Below are 22191 nucleotides of genomic sequence, written 5' to 3'. Positions count from 1 at the left end.
TGTTATTAGGCACGGATAAATACAGATTCCTTGAATGCGACTTCAAGCTGCCTAAAGCCAGGATGTTGACCTTAGTATAAGCAGGCACACAAGCGAGTCATATGATTCTGCAGCAGACTGAACCACTGTAAGAGAAATCCATATAAAGTCTATCAATAATCTGTTATTCAGGAAAGTTGTGAGGCTGGTTTTAGGTGGGTACCTGAGAACCCGAGAAGTACATAAAGATTATTGGACATTATAGGATTAGGAGTGGGTTGAACTGGGCAAACAAGTCCCTAGCAAGCGTGAGAGTGGCTCCTGAGAAACAGTGATATATGGCCAATAAACGAGATCAGACGAGGAAGCGTCAAAATGTGTGTGTTTTCTTTTTTTAATTTTAATTTAACAAACACAAATGCAATATGCAAAAAAAACAGGCCTTTTTAAGTTACAAAAGAAGCATATGTAAGTTCATTAAGAAAATAATTCAGGGCATTTTTTATCCATCATATAGCACTGAGATCTAAAAAAAAATAATACTAATAATCATTCCTCCATCCACTGATGTGGGGCTTGTGGATCTGATGTGGATCTGTTCACATTTATGAGCATTTTTTTTTTTTTGCTAACATACTCAGACTATTTGTCAGAAAGTCTTTAAAATATGTTTACTTGTTAAGAGAAATAAAATTTAAAACAAAAAACAGACAGGAGAGGGCAGCAACACTCCAGTCTAGTCTGTCTGCCTCAGAAGAAGAAGAAGAAGACGTCTTTACGCATCATTATTGCGCGTCCTCAGGTAAAGAAGGACCCACGAAGGCTCCAAAAACAACGCGGGCTAATGTAAACTTCGAAACCGTATAGTCACTACAAATTCTCCATATAAATAAACTGTAACTGGGAAAGCCCGAAGCATATACGGATGTTACGTTCTGTCGATGCTGTGTTACAACAGAGGAGTGAAGTTTTCCCTCCGAGCTGGTAAAAACGAGCCGGCTAACGGAGCTAGCTAACGACCAAAGCTGCTGTGGCTGCGCAGTTTCGTTTCAGCTGAACTCACCGAAAACACCCAGTAGACCTGCCAAGTCTGTTCACGTTAGCTGACCAAATATACTTTTTAAATCGACATGGGTCAGTCTGCAAGACACCTGCAGCGAAAGCAGTAGATAACGGGTCATATTTGAAGTTTTTTTTCTCTCACCTTTGAAGATTTAACGTTTTATGTCCAGTCCTGGTAACGCAGGCTAACAGGTACTCCTCGGGTTTCCTGTAACGTTAACTCTGTTCTGTTTATGCTAATTTTCAATGTAACTAAATAATTTGACCTGCTTATTATATTCTTAATTGATGTTTAGCCGTGCCTTATATCAGCTATCATAACAGGAAATACACAACACTAACTTTGCGCGTTTTTTTTCTTTTTGTTGTCTTCATATTGAGCATTCATATTTTATAAAACATTTAAGGGTTACAGCAAAAGTTTGTTTCTATCCTCAGCTTTTTAAAAAAAATGTTTTGACAGCCTAAAGCGACATCTGAACCATAATCCAAAAATTGTCGAGGATGAATATTTTAATTAATATTTTAATTAAAGTGATAATGAAAGCATCAACTTATTCTATATCAAAGTGATAAACTTGGATATAGATATAGATTCTTAATTTTTTTAGTGAAATCACTGAGAATTACTAAGCCACTAGTCTTGAGCCGTCTCTCATTTCTTTATATTTTGCTAGAAAAATGGGATAAAACATCTGCAAGCATAAATGGAAATACAGTTTAAAAGGTAAAATTCAAGAGAATGAATAATTAATATGATCACCTTTACTCTCAACATAGCCTTGAACTCTCCATGGCAAGCTTTCTTGTAGTTTCTTTAAATAGCCTTCAGGAATAGTTCTCCAGGGCTTTTTTGAAGGACATCCAAAGCTCTTCTTTGGTTGTTGGTTGCCTTTTGTTCTGTTTTTTATCAAGATGATCCCACACTGCTTGAGCAATGTTGAGGTCTGGGCCTTGGGGAGGCCAATCCATGACTGATAGTGCTTTAGTGTGCGCTTTTACTGAATTGGCATTGCGTTTGGGATCATTGTCATGCCAAAAAATAAATGAAGCTGTTGCCAGTCAGATGTGTTTGAGATGGTATTGCGTGGTGGATTAGACTCTGGCAGGACATTAATTTTGATTAGATCTCCAACACCACTTGTTGAAATGCAACCCAGAACATGAAAGGCCTCCATCATGTCTTACAGATGGCTGTAGACACTCACTGTTGTACCTCTCTCCTGACCTCACTTCATACTGTCGACATTTCGAAACAAAAGTTTTCATCTTTAAGTATGGCTTCTTGACAGCCAACCTTCCACTGAGACCATTTCTGATGAGACTTAAGTGAACAGTAGATAAGATAAGATAAGATAACCTTTATTAGTCCCACATGTGGGACATTTGTCAACTGAAGGGCTTGATGCATCTCTCAGGTCATGTGCTGTAGATAGTTTTTTAGGTCTGCTATTTCTTTTTTTTTTTCCTCCTTGTGTTCAGTTTCCACAATTAAAAATAAAGGAAAGAAAGTCTGGCTGTTCGTAAGCAAAATATGAAGAAATGGATGTGTCTTAAAACTTTTTGCAAAGTCCTGTATAAATATTAATTTTGTCCTGTAAGGTCCTTTAAGAGCATGTTTGACCAAATGTTTGTTTTTTAATCCATTCATCAGTCACTAAATTAAATCATTAGTAAAGAGTTCATAAAATATGAGTCCATCTCATACATGTTTGCATCATGTGCCTTTGCATTTGGTTGATATGAACTTGTGCTTTAGTCATTGTAGTTGTAGCAGTTGCTTTATTCCCATCACATATCTTTGTTTTCTGTGTTATAATCTGTATGTTGTTATTCTTATTTTTTTACTGTTATCTTCTTGGCTCTTTTTCAGCCGTAATGAAGAGACGAGCCGATGTGTCTTTTGCATCACTTCATGGGACAAAGAGGCATCGTGATGACAGCAGTTCAGATGACGAGTCAAGACTATCCCGTCAAGGTAGATAATTAAAACAAACAAAGACAACAAAAGAAAATAGTCTTATATTTAGGTACAAACCCAATCTTTTCTTACTATAGTTCAAACTGTAGCACCTACTTTCGGTTATACATGGGCCAACAGCACACTAGTATCTCAGTTTCTATTGTTAACTAAATCATTAAACCAGGCGAAGATCATTCCTGCCTTCAACTGCCCAACCAGTTTTATTTTATATGTGCTCTGAAATTCTAAACTGAGGATGCCTCTCAAAAAGCCCCTGCCACAGCAGCAGCAGCATACAGATGATTATGTGGAGGAAGGTGCCACTGCAGACTCTGGGGAAGCTGACTTTCAGTTTGAAGTTAGCTCCAGTATGTCTGCTGAGCCTAATCTGGCCTCTTTGGCCAAGGCGAATAAGACATTCATACAAATTCAAATGGAGAGAGATAAAAGACAGGAAAAGAAGGCCGCCAAGCAGGAGGAGAAACTGGGCGTACTGTCACGTCAGGTCATGCAGCTTCAAATGGACCTTGAAGCCATCAGAGCCGGTCAGCCACCACGAGTTCCAGCCGGAGAACCCACATTACAAAGGTTAGAAGAGTCGGACAACATTGAACATTACCTTTCCACCTTTGAAAGACTGGCAGAGGTCTATAACTGGCGACAGCAACAGTGGGCTGTCCGACTAATTCCACTGCTGACAGGGAAGGTGTTAACCGCTGTTCTGGCCATGGACCCAGCATACACGAAAGACTATTACCTGCTGAAGACTGTTATCCTGAAAACGTATGAGATTAACAGAAATGCTTACCGCCAGAGGTTCCGATCTTACAAGACACCTGCTAAAGAATCCCCCCAAGAATTATATGCACGTCTGAAGCATTTGTTTTGCAAGTGGGTGGCTTATGACACCTGCACAAAAGAAGACATTATGGAGAAGATGGTCCTTGAGCAGTATCTTAAAGTGCTGTTCCCAAAGGTGAAGGCTTGGGTCAAAACACACAACCCAAAGACTGCTCAGGAGGCTGCTGACCTGGTTGATGCCTACTTGATTGGTCACAAGGGACCAAGGGTTAACTGCTATGCTGGCCTTCTCAGACCAACACGGGGTAAGTTTGGGGTAGGTGGTGATTCAGCAAACTGTAGTAGACTATATTAAACCCTTCTGCTTGGTAAAAAACAAACACACAAAAAAGTCTACTCTGTTTAAAATCCTGTAATATTTACTTCCCAAGATACACTCTCTGTCACTTTTAGTAAACATACTGATAAATGGGACATTGTATCCCAAATACGTTCCTAAAGAACTGTGGGATGTAGAAGACAGTACCCACTGTGTGTGTACATAGATGTAGTTTGAATTTGCCCACTGCATAACTCTGCAAGCACATGAAGTACATACTTTACCATGACCTTCGAAAGTAGCAGCAATTCCTGAGTTGCCATATCCTGTTCTTATTCTGTTAAATCTAATACAAGAGAGTAGCACCACATTGTGTGGGAACATCACCAGGGCTAGAAGAACGTAATCAGAGGCTCCAGAAATGTTAGAAAAATCAGCGTTAGTTCAGCTAGACCCTGTATGCTCAAATTTGGCCACAGGTGGTCTTGCTCGGATCGTATTCAGTCTCAGTCCACTTCTGGAGAAGCTACACCAGTAACACACGCAAGCTAATATCGCTCTACAACGTGGATCTCTAGGGCAGCATATGAAGAAAGGCTGGAGAGGTGCAGAGGGCAGTTTGGAGGAAATGCTGGTTCTGTCCTCAGTAAAGGAGTTACCTTTTCTCAAGTGGAAAAAGTTGATCCCATTATGTCTAAAGTCAAGTGATACTTGGACCTGTGGCTTGGTATAGAAAGTTCATTCCTAGATTCTCTACACTCTATAACTTGACAAAGAAGAACCAAGCCAGAAGGGTTCACTGGATTGTGTGGAGTGGAGTGTGAAGAGCCCTTTCAGACCCCTACTGAAGAGTTACAGCAGATATTCATTGCTCAGGCTGATGCCTGTGCCCTGGGCTTTGGAGAAGCTCTGCTGCAGGTTGAACCAGGAAGCATGCATGCAAGTATTTGAGGATGCAGAATGAACGCCTTGGCATAAAGTGGGAATTGGACTTAAGTGTGACTTGTTGGGAAGGAAGTTCATCCTCTAGAATGGCAACCAAGTACTATAATCGCTGAAGAACATGAGGGATACCCCCTCCAAGATAACAAGGTGCTTCCTGGCTGTGCAACCCCTTTGACAATCTCTACAAGAGTGTAAAACAGAACTGCATAGCTGACTGCCTCTCCAGGATCCCACAGGTGTTGTCTTCAGCAGGAGGAGGGGGAAATTGCAAGTCTAGAAAATTTACATTTTCAACACACTAGCAACTCAATTATATTATTCTGTTTCAACAAGCCAGCAAAATCTCATAAAAATATCAACTACATGGGAAAAATGAGTGCACGATTTGTTCCTGTAAGAGGAGCTAATCATAAGTGTGCTTCCTCCCCATTGAGCCTGTTCTCATTTACAAGTATATTAATGAAGATATGGTCAGCCATTGCAAAGAAGAATTTTGACCTAGTGAGAGTCCTTTCCAGGTGCAGTGGTATACCAGGAATGGATATGAGGCTGTAGCTTTTAAATGTATTTTATAGATGCGTAAGATGGTCTAAGATTGTTACATTTGATGGATAATTCGTGTGTGTGTGTGCGTGTGTGTGTGTAGACTCTAGTCAAAATGACTCCCTTAGTGACCAGGAGGATCAAAGACCCGGGTTCTTGATGCCCTCCATATCATCATCATCATCATCCTTTGATACCCAGGACAATGACGCCCCCTCGCAGGCCTCCTCCAAGTTCGCTATGTACAACAGTGTGTCACAGAAGCTCATGGTAATGTATCAAAACCCTCTCTAAGCTGAGGTGTTTGACAGTTTCTATGTATTTTAAATTTTGTGGGGGGGGGGGGTTCAACTTTTCAGAATATTTCCAAACAACAAAGAATTTGACCTTTGAGTTTTATTAACTTACTTGATTTTTTGCTATTTCTTACACTTTCAGGCCAAAATGGGCTTCAGAGAGGGCGAGGGTTTGGGTAAGTTTAACCAAGGACGCAAGGAGATCGTGGAGGCTTCTACTCAGCGAGGGAGAAGAGGTCTGGGTCTCACGCTGCAGGGTTTCCAGGGAGAACTTAATGTTGACTGGCGCGATGAACCCGAGGTAGGCAGTAGTCCTTTTTGGCATTTGTGTTTTTTAATCTTTAGGTTTGAAATAATATATGTGATTGATCAATTAACTGTCCCTTGATCTCTGTTTTGTCTCTTTTCCTGTTTGTCTGCACAGCCCAGTGCTGTTGAGAAGGTTGATTGGTTCCCAGAATGCACCACAGAGATCCCAGACGCTGATGAGCTTAGAGACTGGATGATCCAGGGACCGGTAAAACCAGAAACTCAGATTCTCACTTACAGATATGCATGCGTCGCTTTTGCAGTCTATTTATATAATTCCTGATTTTCACTCTGGACAGAGAAAACTTAAAATTGAGGATGAGACTGAGTTTTGCACAGAAGATCTTTTGCACACTCTTCTACGATGCAAAGTGAGTTACATCAACAATTTGCTTCTGTTAAATTTATTCCCACAAGGTATTTAAATTGTGGCAAGTGTACACCGGAAAAAAAAATGATGGAAGGGTCATAGATAACACAAGTTTACATATTTCTCAGCTGTGTAATCACTGCGCCTCTGTGATGTTTAGTCAATTTTTGATGACCTGGAGGGCGAGGAGATGAGGAGAGCGCGGACACGCTCCAACCCTTATGAGACTATTAGAGGCGGTATCTTTCTCAACAGGTCAGTCTTTCGGTAGTAAAACACAGGCAGGATGAGTAGCCAGTGTCAATAATATATAAGTCATTTCCTTTTTTAATAGTAGTTTGCTGCTATGAGTATTAATTTAGGTTGCTTTTAACATTTTTTAAAATTTTGCACAGTATTCTATGGCCTGACAGTCATTTAAAGACAATGATGAGCTGTATTATGTGCGTTGTGTATTTAGAGCAGCTATGAAAATGGCCAACTTGGACTACTGTTTCGACCATATGTTCACCAACCCAAAGGATTCCCAAGGGGTGAGTGGGTCAGCTGATTAATACTGAACTTTTTTAGTTGTATCACAGCACAAAGTTCCATATAAACAGATGGTGACATAAAGCTTCTGCCTCATTATGCAGAGACCTCTGACGAAGGACCGCGAGGGCGAGCTTCTTTACTTTGGTGATGTGTGCGCAGGACCTGGAGGCTTTTCAGAATATGTGCTGTGGAGAAGACGCTGGCATGCCAAGGGCTTTGGCATGACGCTGAAAGGACCCTGCGACTTCAAGCTGGAAGATTTTTACGCAGCACCGAGCGAGCTGTTCGAGCCTTATTACGGTACGTTTACAAAACCCGCACGTCACACCCAGGGGACAAGAGACACGGCTTTGTGTTTCCAGTGATGAACGATTCAGTGAAATCGTCACCTCTCTGCATCCCAGGTGAGGGAGGCGTGGAGGGTGACGGTGACATCACTCGGCCTGAAAATGTGACTGCCTTCAGAAACTTTGTCATGGAGAGCACGGAGAGGAGAGGGCTTCATTTCCTCATGGCAGATGGGGTAAGACTAATATTTGTAGGATATGAGGATAAAATAAAGGTGGACAAACTTCACAAAAGGTTCCTGTGGCTTAATGTTTGGATCAGTTTCAGTATGGTCTCTGTTTTTGCCCAGGGCTTCTCCGTGGAAGGCCAAGAGAACCTCCAGGAGATCCTGAGCAAACAGCTGCTGCTTTGTCAATTCCTCACTGCAATTTCTACACTCAGGACGGGTATGCATGTCTCTTTAAAAGCTTGTAAATTGACACACTCACTAGTGTTCCTAAACTTTCTCTTTAACCACCTGTCACAGTACAGTGCACATGTGCAGTATGTTTATAACCCACATTATAAGGCTGTCTTCGCGTCCGGCCAACAAATGCATCCTCCTTTTCCCCAGATTTGAAGGATGGGTCGAGTGTATCCTTTGTGGCCCACCATATCCCAGAATTCATAGCACAGCACAGCCAATTCCAGTTTCCAACAATGGCTGCCGCTACTAAGTTTTAATCTTAATCTTATTCATCTTTCTGGGTCACAAAATATACTTTTAAGATATTTTCAGGCGAGAAAGTAGCTGTGTAAACTTCAAATATCTGCTTGGTTTATCAAGACATCGCATATTTGCTGGAACGTTTTCGGAGACGTCTGTTACCCGAACCGCTTGATAGCTAGCCGGGGGGTTCATGATATATAAGTCGCTCGTATAACTTAAAAATTTTATTGTTGGGCTTTTTTCAGTGTTTTATTTGTTCCTGAGTAAATCGGTTTGTCTGAGATCAAAGTTATTAGATTAGATTAAATAACTTTATTAATCCCTCGGGTGGGTTCCTCCTTGGTTTTCACACAGCTGAATAAACGTCAAACAAAAAACTGATTAAACAGAAGTGTGAGATGGTCGAGAATTTACACCAGCTGTGATATTTTAGATAGCAAGGAGCAGACGGCCGAGTTTATTAAACTCCACCGAAACAGCGGCGACGCAAATCTGAAGGCTAGACTGTCCCATTTCACAGCCTCGCACTTCTGGCCTTCTCGGTCTTCGAAGGACCCGGCTCACGTAGACCGCGAAGGACAGGTCCTCAGGAGGATGCAGCCTATGACTTTGGACACAGCTTAAGTCTCACTTTCTCTCCCCTAGGTGGGCATTTTGTCTGTAAGACTTTTGACCTCTTCACTCCCTTCAGCGTGGGTTTGGTGTACCTGCTCTACCTCTGCTTCGAGAGGATCTCGCTCTTCAAACCTGTCACCAGCAGGCCTGCAAACTCTGAGAGGTGAGTGTCTTTGTACATGTGAGAATACAATGAGAGTGTGTTTGTAAAATAGCTACATTTTCTGCCACCTACACGCTACACTTCAGAAGCTTTTGTGGCATCCCATTCACCAAGATGGGCTCATAGGGATAGCTCGCCAGGGTAAATTGTGCTGCAAGTCTAAACTGCTGCAGATTAAATCTCTCAGCTCACTGCAGGGAAAGTAGGATGATCTATAGATCCAATGTAGGATTTATGAGGGGGTTTATGTAAGTGAGGTTACAGATCTCTTCTCACATTGTCATCCACAGGTACATTGTGTGCCGTGGCCTGAAACCTGGCTCAGACGCAGTCAGGGAATACATGTTCAGAGTCAACCTGAAGCTGAACCAGCTGAGGAACACGGACAGAGACGTTACAGAGGTGGTTCCGCTGAATATCATCAAGGATGACACTGACTTCTACCAGTTTATGGTCAACTCCAATGAGAGGTAGAAACACTCAGAATCCACAAAGCCTTCAATCACTGCTCATGAAATACAGTGACTGACAAAGATGGTGTTTAATTGTCTCTTCAGCCTTTGTGCAGTCCAGATCAAGGCCTTGGCTAAGATCCACGCTTTTGTTGTAGACTCGTGAGTAAACACTGTTGAACATTTATCTTTGCTGCACTATAACCACGTGTTTGACATGGTGTTTTTGTCTGGAAACTGACTGGGTTACACTGTCCCTAGGAATCTCTCAGAGACAAGGCAAGCTGACATCAGGAAGGAGTGTTTGAAGCTCTGGGGAGTGAGTACAGAAGCCGATATACATACCAAACTGAAAGAGAATTTTGAAAGAATGACTTAAAAAAGACAAGTTTTTATGTGCACTTTATGTTTATTTATATCAATTTTTAGGTCCCAGACAAGGCCAGAGTCGCTCCTACTTCGTCAGACCCAAAGTCAAAATTCTATGAGCTGATTAAGGTCAGTTAATAAATTTGGGTTTAAATCAAATCCTACTGGGTACTGTACAGCGCTGATAAATGAGCTCTGCCATACAGACCGTAGAAACGAATGAATAATTAAAAGACAAATGATTTTTTCATATGAAACAGTGTTATAAATAGGCTCATTAAACTTCTGAATGTGTCTCACTTTCTGCTCTTTTTCTGCTTCATATCAGAGCTCCGACGTGGAGTCGTTCCAGTGTAAGCCGACTCCTCTCAACTCCACCACACTCGAAAAGTTGCGCCATGTCCTGGACTACAGGTGCATTGTGGGAGGTGGAGAGCAGATCTTTCTTCTAGCACTGGGGGTGAGTTGGATGAAAAAATGTGGTTTGTGTGACACGGAAAACAAAACATAACAAGAAGCACTCCAAGACCTCAAACCTCCACCAAGGCAGTGTCATAAATTCTGTTGTGTTTGCTCTTTGTTTTGATTGAACACTGTAACTACCCCAGAGACTTTACCGTCTGCGCGACTTTGATCAAACCTGGTTTTCAATGACTTTTGCAGAAGTCTCAGATTTACACCTGGGATGGGAAAATGCCTGTGCGCTGGAGGAAAATGGAGAATTTCAAGCTGGAGCTGCCAAGAGATACACTTCTAAGTGTAGAGATTGTCCAAGAACTAAAGGGCGAGGTGAGAGAATGGACTAAAACTCTGTGACAGACTCAGGTTTTCTTATCACTTATTATTCTGATCCTCTTGGACTCAAATTTTCTGTTTAAACATTTTTTAAGGTATAGACCTTTTACAGCTAGCCTCAATCAGAATGCGTGACTTGCATTGCGGTTTATGTGCAGCTGAGTAGGATGCTTTCTGAGCTGTTTTACACTCTCCCTTCGGTCTTCAGGGCAAAGCTCAGCGCAGAATCAACGCAGTTCATGTCATGGATGTACTAATACTGAACGGCACTGATGTAAGAGATCAGCACTTCAACCAGCGGTGAGACATTTTTATCCACTAGCTTAAAAATTCCCTGTATATTCAGTTTTATATTGTAATAGTTTCAGATAATCTTCGTTGTATCTGCTAAATGATGTTTGTTATGTTTCCAGGATCCAGATGGCTGACAAGTTTGTGAAGGCGGTGGCTAAACCCAGCAGACCAGACATGAACCCCATCAGGTACTCCCATCTGCCTTCTTTTAATTTTATTTTCTTACTAACTAAATATTAGTTTATGCAATCTCACATGGGGTATAATACTTAAAAATACTGCTTCCAAGTACTGCTGTGGTAGTTGTGATCGAACGCTGAGCAAAATTGTGAAAGAAATCTTACTTGCAGTTTGGTAAATTACAAAGATTACAAAGCGTCATCTTTTCCCCCCCCAGAGTGAAGGAGGTTTACAGGCTGGAAGAAATGGAGAAAATCTTTGTCAGGTATGGGAAGAGAACCCTCTGAGTAGCTGCCGTGTATATTTATTACTGCAGCTTCTTAGATTTGTCCTGTTTTTCAAGATCAAGGCTCCTTTTATGGCGCTTGTCAGAAAAAACTTGTCATTTCCTTCCCCACCCAGACTAGAGATGAAAGTGACAAAGAGCTCAGGAGGTGTCCCGCGTCTGTCCTACACAGGCAGAGATGACAGACACTTCCTTCCCACGGGCCTCTACATCATCAAGACTGTCAATGGTCTGTTGTGATTTGTTTTAACTGCGAGCGCAAACGATGCTGCGAGCAAAATGTCTTTATTTATTTATTAGTAAGTAAATAAATGCGGGATTTCTTTTCTCCTCCACCATTCAGAGCCGTGGACGATGGCGTACAGCAAAAACTCCAAGATGAAGTTCTTTTATAATAAAACAACCAAGGAGTCGACCTATGCAATGCCACCGAACTCTGCTGCTCCTTTCCAGTATGTAGCGTCCTCTTAATTTCTCTCCTTATTCCAGAGATTCACATCTGAAAAAGTTCATATGCTTTTTAAAATAAAAATAATAAGTGAATGTAAATATTTTAAGATCTCATAAGTAGGGCTGTTCGATATAACGATATATATCGGATGACGATAAAAAAAACGTCTATCGTTTCATATTACGCTATCGTTTGTTTTGTGGTGTCGCAAAATAAACTGTTTACGGCAATATTTTTTTTTTATTGTTTTGATGGTCACTGTAGAATTTCTTAAAGTTCTCTCTTTCTCTTATATTTAGTAACCACATTTAGTAATAACCACACTACGGACGGACAAGCGACTGTTTTTATGCGTTGTCGTTAGCAACAATGATCGTGTGGCTCCGCCGTCCGCTTGTTTATTTTCCACATAAATCTTTCACAGTAAAGCTGAAGATCCTGTTGAGATTTTTTAAAATGAACTGAATCACGTGACAGATGAGCGGCCAAAAAGAGCGTCAAGTGCTAAAAAATAAACCTTAGAACAGGCTTTTCCCCGAAGCACGCCGTGTAATAAATACTCACGAAGAAAATTGCGGCCGTTTCAACTTATGTAACACTCGACTCCAGGTACACGATACCCAGCTGAAAACACTTCACGCAAGTCGAGTTGCTCGAGATTCACAGAATTAGCTGAAAATGTAACATTTTTGTGATATATATCGTTGTCGGGACGATAAATGTCTTCTATCGGGAAATTAGATTTTTGGTCATATCGCACAGCCCTACTCATTAGCTCATGTTTTATTCACAATAGAACACAGGAAACGTGTTAAACAGCATTTAAGCTGTTTCACTATTTCATAGAAAATATTGACAAATTCTTTTCCTTGCAGCGTATGCCACTCCGAGCGGCTCTTCTGGGCCTGGGTGGATGGGGTTATAGTTCATGATTCTCAGACCAGAGTGGACCCTGAGAAACTGTCCAAAGATGACGTGCTGTACTTCATACACCAGCATTACCAGCCCTGAAAGACTCCCAGTCACAGGGCTTCGTCAGCTGCAGACTGTACACAGAGTGCGCTGGGTTGTGAAGCCTTGGCAAAGAGTACAATCCAGTTCACTAATCGTCATTTCATTTAACAATCAAAGGACGGTTATTAAAAGAACTTTACAGCTGATTGTTTTTATGAATCCGTTGCTTACTGTCTCATTAAATATCAATAAACTGCTTTATGACCCTTTGGAAGGTACCTCCATGTTATCTTGTTATCAGGTTTGAGTTGTTTGCTGCTGTTTTTAGCAGTGGCATGTCCTCGTAAAACTGATGTTTGACAGACCAGTCTATTTTTCAGTCTTTTCCACTTCCTTTGACTCGACCTTTGATTTTGAATTGTAATGAGTAGCATTGCCTTATAGGACAACATGGAGACAAAGGTGTTTGCTGTGCCCTATAGATTCAGTTTCTCCAGTTCCTCCTCAATGCCACTCTTGTTTTTGTGCACACTGCATTAGCAGTGATAGATAGGGTCACAAGGTCAAACTGTGAATCCACATCTGTAATTATTCTTTCTTCTCACTGCTGGAAGCATGACTGGTCTTCTAAAGAAAACACACGGGTCTGTTTGCCTCATCTTTACACTAACAGTGTCGCGGTGCTTTCCCTTGCAAAACTGTGTAGCATGTAAATCACCCTTTAAGTCGTTCTCACAGTCATTTCAACGTGCATTCAGAGATGGAGCAGCTCTCTCCTTTCCACGCTTCTCTGTCATCTAGACTGTGGGAGTGAAGTTTGGAAGGTGTCCCCTTTAGTTTTGAGGTTGTTTGTACCCCACCTGCTCTTTAAAATTGTGCCTCCATATCTTCTAGTTGTGTGTCTGGGTTTTTTTTTTGGTTTTTTTTAATGCTGCAAATGAGTTATTTTTCTGGTGTAAATTTAGCTTTCAATCTCTTTGATGTAAATATTAATAAGTAAATAAATGGGAGATGCTGTTCCCACAATATATGTTCAACTGCCTGGTGATATTGGGTGGAGACAGTAGTTGGAGTAAAGGCTGGATTAAGCTGTTAGAAGGCAACGGGTGTGCTCATATACCAACCAAATGACACAAGTGCACAACATGTTGTAGCTTAGTTGTTTTGCTCACAGCTTTAGAAATGTGGTCAGACTGTGGGAATTTGTTATTGTAGATTCAGTAAAACCCAATTTGAGACCAGTATAAGAGTAAGTACAGGCATTAACAAGTGCAGGTCAACCCTCAAGGAAAAGCAGTGGTTTTGCAGGTGGTTGCCACAGAACTTGCCTTCTGATGACTACTGGGGTATTACCTGCAGCCTATTCAGGTTGCACAGGTCGTCCACATATATACGTGGTATTGTAAAAAAGGTTTGCTGCGTTTTCCAGCACAGTCTCAAGAGCTGCACGGTGCTGGTCTGTGAGCACTGGCCCCACCAAAGGATGGCAGAAGCTCATGCTGGTCCTTGTTGAATCTGTTTCTGATAGTTTTGTCAGTAACACACAGGTGAGTAGCCTGCTGGACGTCATTGTGCAGGCCTCCAGCAGTGCTCCTCCTGTTCCTCCTTGCACAATGGACCTGCTGGGTTGATGTTCAGCCTATCAGGTGTATCCATAGATTCCTCCACTATGGCACGTCCACTTGTATCTCTGGATGTGCCTTCCTAATAATAAAAGATCTGATCCTCTGGGTCATTTATTCCACCTTAACTTTCTGAATCCTTTCAGTTTCACTGGCAACTCATAAGATTGAGAGTCACTTCTATTAACAGCAAATTGTCCTCACAGTTCTGCTGCTTTTTACACATTACACAAGAGAAACATTGTGTTTTACTCTTTTACCTTCAACTCTGAACACAATAAAATCCTATTTCACTGGAATTTTTCAGGCACATTATCTTACATCAGAATAATACATCCCAACCAATTAGAGTAGAAGGTTATAGATTACTAAAAGTTGACGTGAAAATTGTTGCTGTTAAACTGAAATTAAGGTAAAATTGGATGTAAAACCTGTACTGAAATAAATGTATACAGGAAAACTATGTTATGAAAGAAATAATCAAACAGATGCAAAGTTTCAGTAACTGGTTTAAAAATATATATATTTCTAGTAGAAGAATTGTTGTAAATGACTTCATATATAATTGACTTGTCATGATAAAAAGTCTAAATGATGTTAAGCAGAAATTGCAACAAATAAAACATAGTTCTATAAAAACTTTGTAAGTGGCTGGAAAGGACTGAGCTGATTACAATGTAGAGCACAGTATGTATAATAATAAGGACAAGGATACTTTCAAAACAGGTCATTTCTTTATTTTACATATAAACCCTTTTATAAAGCCTGTTGACTACAGCCTGTATACTAATATAAGCAAAGACATTAGACATTAAATAACACACAAACACACACGGAAATCACCTTTTGGTACGAAAGGGTGTACACATTCATGCCAAACCGGTTTAAATTCAGGCTGAAGTTGAACTTTCCAGGAGAAGGCTTGTATTTACTCGGGGGCGTGTCCTATTGTGACGAGACAATCGGTCCGCCAATCAAAATGCGCATTTATGTAACAGGAAGAGATGTTACGAAAACAAGCGCTCGTAACAGCACACACCTTGTTCGCCCAGACATCGGTTACCAAACACTCGAGTTGACTGGTAATTATGTCTTTTTCTATCTTTATATATTATTATTTTACTGTAAAAAATAATTTTGCTGTGTTTTGATAAAAAGCTACACGTCCACCGAAATAAGAAAAAAAAAAAAAGCGATTGCATTTGTAGAGAGTTGTTGAATAACCTAAGATGCGCGGTTTTACATCACTGTGTAACTTTGCAGCGGCTGGAAAGCTGAGTTTGCCTCTGTCTTATCCTTGGAAAAGGAGGTTTGGATCATCAGTCATGCTGAAAGCTGTGGGACAAGTGTTGTTCTCAACTGGTCTGCAGAATCCGAAATTCACTGCAGAGGAGAAAAAGGTAAGTGCTCTGCAGTTTAGCTCATAAAACAGAATATTGGACCTTTGATCTGAGCTTGTCCCCACTGTCACGGGACAACAGGGTGATGTGCATTAAATGAGTGCTTGATGTTCAGTTGACAGCAGAAGAAACCACAGTAAACTTGGTTAAACTATTAACCCCTGTGTCGTGTGTGCACTGCGTTATGCATATTTCCACTTTTTGAATTTTTAGTTCTTGTGATGCTGAATTTATCCAGTAGATCATCCAGATGTTTGTGCTAAATATAAACAAGAATAAAGACCAATTCGAGAAAGTCTTGTCTGATATAAGATTTTTAACTGATTAACAGCCCTTTTTTTGTTGCATTATTAATTTCATAACGAGCTAAATATTTTCAAGTGGTGAAATGTGTGAACTGCAGGCAGGTCACTTCACACCCAGACTCTCCTGTTATGAAGCTGTGCTATTGTAATAGATGGAGTATGTCGTTAAGGATAAATATGAAAGGCCTTCTTTGAGAAACACATCATCTGGATGTCAGCTGTATACGTTGGATAAGCTGTATGTGTTGTTCTAAAACCTGTATATACAGCAGGGGTGGAACTACAGGAGGGGGCAGACAAAAGAAATGTCTGACAACAGAGATTTTCCATTTTGCTTTAGTGCATTTTAAATGAACGTTGGCCCAGAGAAGAAGGTAGTGTTTCTGGATCATGTGTCATATAGCTTCCTCTTTGCATGAGAGAGTATTCATGGATAGTGAACCGTGTTCATAGACAGTGATTTATGGAAGGGCTCCTGAGTCCATGCAGTGATTTCCATGACAGACTCGTGCCTGTTTTTAAAGCAATGCTGGCCGAGAGCACAAACGTCACAAGAATCCAGAATTGATTTTGGGGCCTTTCCTCGTGCGCATGGAGATTTCCCCAGATTCTGAGATTTTTTTGATATTATGTATTGTAGATGATGAGATATTTAAAGTCTGAGATGTCCTTTTTATACCGTGTCATGTTACTGATGTGCTGACAGTTAACCTAATTAGTGCAAAATTTTCCTCCAGATGTTACTTTTTAACACCACCTTGAAACATGTTGCAGCCATCAAATTCAAAATGAGCCAATGTTTTTCTTAAAAGTTTTATATTTTCTCAATTTAAGCATTTGATATATTTTTTCTGTTCTATTGTAATGAAAATATGCTTTTATGAGTTTTGCAAATCATTGGATTATGTTTGCTGTGTGAAATTTTCACACAGCAATTTTTTTCACACAACTCCAGTTTTCTAGATTTGTGGCTAAATGAGTCATATTTTTGTTGTAACACACATTTGAAGAAAAAATGGGATTTTCTTTTTCACAGTTTCGAGGTATTTTGTATACAAAATCTTGGATTTTTTAAAAATTGCTCAATAATAACCAATTGTCATCCTCATTGTGCGCCTGTGTGTGGCAGGGACAGGACTATGAAATCCGCACCTACCAGCCCACTAAGTGGGTGAGCACCTCTGTGAGCGGGATGCAACTGGAAGCAGCCTTGTCTACTGGCTTCCGTAGACTCTTCAACTACATCCAAGGCAACAATAAAAACAGTGAGTTTCATATTACTGATATCACCTTCACGTAAGGTAAGCTGAGCCTGTGTTGCTGAGGCTGTGCGAGTTGTTTAAGGCTTTTATTTTGTGGCGCTGTGGCAAATCTGTTACAAAACCTACACGTCACAATGTCAGTATTTTAATGTTGCACAATAAATTTACAGAGAACTGTGGTTCCAAGGCATCAATGGATGGAAAATTCAGAGAAAGTGCACTTTTGTTCCTGCTCAGCACTTTGCAACACTTCCTCTTCTCTTACTTTTGCCTTGCTCAGCAGTTTGCAGCAATATTTATGAGAATATATATTGTTTGTGTTGCTGGCTCCTGAGGTCAGCAGCATAAGGAGATTGCGATCTGTAAACATGGCGTTTAATCCCATTCATCTGGCGCACATCGTGGTTACAGCCCAACCATCTGTACAGCTGTCACCATTCACCAAAGTTTCGATTCACCAGCTGGTGACTGATAGTTCGTTTAGGAAATTTAACATCTGTAAATCTTACACAAGCTGGTTATATTTCAGCCCTATTATCATCATCATGATGTTGGGCATGTTTTGTTTTTTTTTTTTTCAACAAAAGAACCTCCTTTCTTGCTGGTTCTATAGAGGCCAAAGTGGAGATGACGGCCCCCGTGACGTGCCACGTGAAACCCGGGGCCGGCCCTGCGTGTGAATCTCAGTTCACCGTATCCTTCTACATCCCAGAGGAGCATCAGGCCACTCCACCCGAGCCCAACGAGCCCGAGGTGTTTATAGAGCACAGGAAGGAGTTGACGGTGTATGTCAGGTAGGGTACAAACAGAGCCGCCAGGTTAGACTTTGGATTGTTTATTTTGTGAAAGTCCAAAACAAATACAGTGATCAGCCATGAGTGGTTTAGTTTTTTTTTTTTTTTCTTTAAAAAAAAAAGAAAGAAAGAAAGAAAGAAAGAAATCAATCTTTTGTCTATTCCTCCAGGACATACGGTGGTTTCTCCAATGATAACATGAAGCGTGAAGAGCTGCTGAAACTTATGGAAAGTCTGAAGAGGGATGGAGTCCAATACATCGAGAAACCGTACTACGTAGCCGGGTACGACAGCCCTTTCAAACTGACCAACCGCAGGAATGAGGTCTGGATCCTCAAGAACGAAGAGGAGCAGTAGAGCGTTCCTGGGTCACACTCTATCCTATCAAAATGTTAGTGAAGGGAATTTAAATGTGATGATTTGATACATTTCAGTTTGACCAGAAACAAAAGTTAGATTTGCTACTTCCACTAAAAGTTACTGATTACTCACTGAAAAACTTGATAAGGAGACTAATTACACGACAACTAGAGGTCCTGTCGGCCATATGAAGCAATATAACCAGCAGGTGGAGCCAAGTAGTCAAGAAAATGTTTCTTATGTTAACAGAAAACCCCACAAGTGCGTCTTAATTTAAAAAAAAAATAATTTTTTAATGAATATTTTCAAAATACACTAATTTTAGGCTTTTGATTGTGCATGTTGCTAACCTCCTTTTTCACAGCAGATGTTTTAGCCTGACAGGGCAGGGACGGCACCCATGTGACCGATATCATTCACAGTGTGAGCCGGTTCCAGGGGGGCGGTGTAGGCTGGCTCACTGTGGGAGCACACTGTGTACCTTTCCTGTGTGCGACGGACACAAAGCTTCTTGCTTTTCATTAACACTCCCACACTAGCAGGTGAGAGCAGCCACGTGTCACTCAGGCAACGCTGCTTAGATTTGCCGTGTCATAACTGAATTTCCCGGAGGAACCCACCCGAGGGATTAATAAAGTTTCATCTAATCTAATCTAATCAGATGTTTCCATCAACACAGATCTGTTTAAGTCATGCTGACACCATAAACATATCTATTTTAGGATCACTGGCTGCACTCAGAATATGTCTAGATAGATAGATAGATAGATAGATAGATACATATATATTTTTTAACAATTCTTCAATTGCATGCAAAGAAAGAAGGCTACATGTGTGTTGTGCACTCTCTCCCTCTTGAGGTAGTCTTTCCTGCAGGTCTTATTGGAAAACTTAGTAAAAACAGTTAACCCATAATCATGAAACACAATTTCAAACAAACAGTTTCAGCTGCTTTTTCCTGCAACGTCAAGTCGAAGCCTTTGCTGTGAAAAATGTTCAAATAACATGGCAACTAACTGCTATTTGTTTACACTCACATATTGATGTGACAGGACTGTGTATAAGGAAACAAAGAAAGCAAAGGAAATGTTCGTAGTTGGTTTTTAAGTCAGTCCTAAAATAATACTAGTGCCTTTATGGACATTAAAACACGGATAAATCCAGTCATCGCTGTGTGTAAAAGTGCAGTCTGACGGCTATTAGATGCAACTGTGAGGCTTTGTCAGTCAGAGTTACGTGAATCAGCAGTCAAAATGGGGAGAAAAAATAGTTTTTTGCAGTTTGGTGAGGACTCGCAGTCCATAAAAAAAGTAAATCCACACAAAAATTATCAGTGCATCTAAAAGTGCAGAAGCCTCATATTTGTTTTCACTGAACTTTGGAGTATAATATTTGCACACGCCACGAGTTCAGCCTGTGAAAATGTGTCTCCTGGTACTTGGATTTGAGTCGCATTAAGAAAGGGATCGCATCAAATCCATTATGACCAGAGGGATCAAATGCAAGGGATTAAGCATTAAACATATTTTGACTTTGTAGATCAGCTGCACAGTTTAGCAGAAGGTTTTTGTTGTCAGTCAGCTCTGGCGCTGGGAAGGTGACTCTGCCTGGCAAGCGGCCGAGCGTCGGTAAATCTCAGTTTATCTGCTCTCAGGCCTCACTTACTGCCACTGCGACCGCATTTACATCCATTGTGATGAATGGCTGGGCCCATCACAACACGTCTCATAAGCTGTCATTTTTGTCAATGAATATAAATGTGTGTTTAACCAGCTTTGTGCTCAATTGCTCAGACTGACCATTTTTGGTTTAATATTGACAAAGAGAGCTAACAAAAATGTGCCTTTTTTCTTTTATATCTTCATATAATCATTAAGTGTGTGTGTTTATTACTCATAGTAGTACTCGGATGAAGAATGATGGCACGAGCACTGCACTGATAAGAATATTGGGAAATTTGAAAGTTTAAATAATGTAAATTGTCTTATCTAATCAATAACTCGTGATTAAACCATTATTCGGATCATAAATGTGCGTTTAAGTATTTGTCATTTGTATTTCCTGCTGGGCTTTTTCAGTCACAGATTACAGTTTCACGTGTTCAGTAACAGATAAAATCTGGATCGTCCTCGGCGCTCGTATCGATCGTTTGTCAGCGGCGGCTCACTTCGCCCTTCCTCACCTCACCTCACGTCTCCTCTCGCGCCCTCGTCGCTCTCAGCCCGATGTCTGCTGAGTCACTCATTTTATTTGTGGCAGAATTGTTCCCAATATCATGTTCACACACTCAGCAGAAATTATGTCTTTTTTTATCCTCTGTTCATGCACACGCATATTGATCTCGTTGGCCGTGCTCAGCAAAGCGAAACATGCTGTGTAGGGGATCGGTATAACGAGGCTCACTGTTTTAATCTAAACACCACAGTTTTGTATTTTAATTTTATCTTCTCCCCTCCAGCCTGGTGGAGACTAGAGCTGATGATGTGAAAGTACTTTCATTTTCTGGTGAGATTAACTGGAGAAATTTACTGTTCAGTTTGGACGCAACAGAAACTGTGTGGATGTAGTATTCATATCTCATAATGCACATGTAAGAACTCTTTGTCTTTGAGATTAATAGAACTCCTGCCATTCATTAACTATAGTACTTTGGCTCAGCTGACTGGTGAATGAATGCTAGAGTTTAACACAGTTCAGACAAAAACACCTAAACACCAGTATTGGAAAGGTTTGGGCGAAGGGAGTCTACATAGCTGCTGTAAGCGGGTCCCCAAAAACTGTTTTCTTCTGTGGTTTAAGCCCTTATGAGTTAAAGTGGATAAACTAAGTATTTAGCTTGATTAAAACACTTTCTTCTACTATTATGCTTTTTTTTTAATAGCGTTCTTGTGTTGGAATCTTTAAATACTTTCACATTGTAAAATTTTATGCCCTCCAAATCAGTCCATCCACCTTTCTTTCACTTATCCAGACATGAGAAGGTGCTGGAGTCTATCCCAGCTGTCGTATGACGAAAGGTGGGGGTACACACACAGGTCTAACACATTCAGTCACACCTATGGTCAGTTTAGACTAACCAAATTACCCAACATGCACGTCTTTGGACTGTGATGAAGCCAGAGTAACCGGAGAGAACACGCTCCAACAACTCCACACAGAAAGGTCCCAACCTGGATTTGAATCCATGTGAAAATTATTAGCATAAAAACGGTGGTTAGCACTATTGCCTCACAGCAAGAAGGTCCTGGTTTGATTCCCCCATCTGGCCGGAGTCTTTCTGTGTGGAATCAAGTGCAAAAAAGCTAGATGTTTAATAAGTGAAGCAGCACTCTGTCCTCCAGCCTAAACACATGTGGTTACTATTCCTGGCCTCCCTGCGATCAGCCGTGCTTTATTTGCCATGCCTTATAAACACTCTCCATTGAGTGGTCTTGAATGTAAGAAGACGGGGGGAAGCGGTGAAGTGTCAATAGTGTGATTATAGCTGCGGGGAGTTCATATTGATTCCCGTCTCGCAGCCAGATGGACGCTGCGTCAGAGGGCAGGTGGCTGCTGAATCAGAGGTGACGGGGCTTCATTTAAAATACTAAGACACTGTCTGCGTTTCTGTTCCCCTGAGAAGACTGACGGGCCAGTGGCGCAATGGTATTTATAGGTGTCTCTCTGCAGGACGTTGTTGCGGGAATATTGAGAAGTTGCAGCGTCCTGTCTGGATGGCTCAGCGCTAACTGGGAGTCACGCGAGAGGCTCTAACCCAGTGTTGCCAACTCC

The 22191-nt window shown here is 41.0% G+C and overlaps 2 protein-coding genes across 2 annotated transcripts; both read left to right on the top strand.

Annotated features, from left to right (window-relative positions):
- The first annotated feature begins 768 nt into the window (after positions 1-768).
- cmtr1 (cap methyltransferase 1) lies at positions 769-13707 on the top strand. Its single transcript, XM_084953205.1, has 24 exons — positions 769-1233; positions 2915-3019; positions 5716-5882; positions 6051-6209; positions 6333-6425; positions 6517-6588; positions 6748-6842; positions 7048-7120; positions 7223-7421; positions 7526-7644; positions 7759-7855; positions 8764-8896; positions 9187-9366; positions 9454-9510; positions 9610-9667; positions 9778-9846; positions 10046-10177; positions 10381-10506; positions 10721-10812; positions 10926-10994; positions 11204-11251; positions 11389-11501; positions 11616-11724; positions 12599-13707. The coding sequence occupies exons 2-24, from the start codon at positions 2920-2922 to the stop codon at positions 12732-12734; spliced, it is 2496 nt and encodes an 831-aa protein (XP_084809331.1). The 5' UTR covers positions 769-1233; positions 2915-2919; the 3' UTR covers positions 12735-13707.
- Positions 13708-15278: 1571 nt separating this feature from the next.
- On the top strand, positions 15279-20450 carry hebp2 (heme binding protein 2). The gene is made up of 5 exons (XM_084953771.1): positions 15279-15381; positions 15563-15699; positions 17134-17269; positions 17880-18060; positions 18231-20450. The coding sequence occupies exons 1-5, from the start codon at positions 15279-15281 to the stop codon at positions 18415-18417; spliced, it is 744 nt and encodes a 247-aa protein (XP_084809897.1). The 3' UTR covers positions 18418-20450.
- Positions 20451-22191: the final 1741 nt, after the last annotated feature.

Source organism: Perissodus microlepis, chromosome 15, assembly GCF_051167445.1.
Source record: "Perissodus microlepis isolate ML-2025 ecotype Zambia chromosome 15, ASM5116744v1, whole genome shotgun sequence".
Classification (NCBI taxonomy): domain Eukaryota; kingdom Metazoa; phylum Chordata; class Actinopteri; order Cichliformes; family Cichlidae; genus Perissodus; species Perissodus microlepis.
This window is presented reverse-complemented; position numbering and strand designations above follow the sequence as displayed.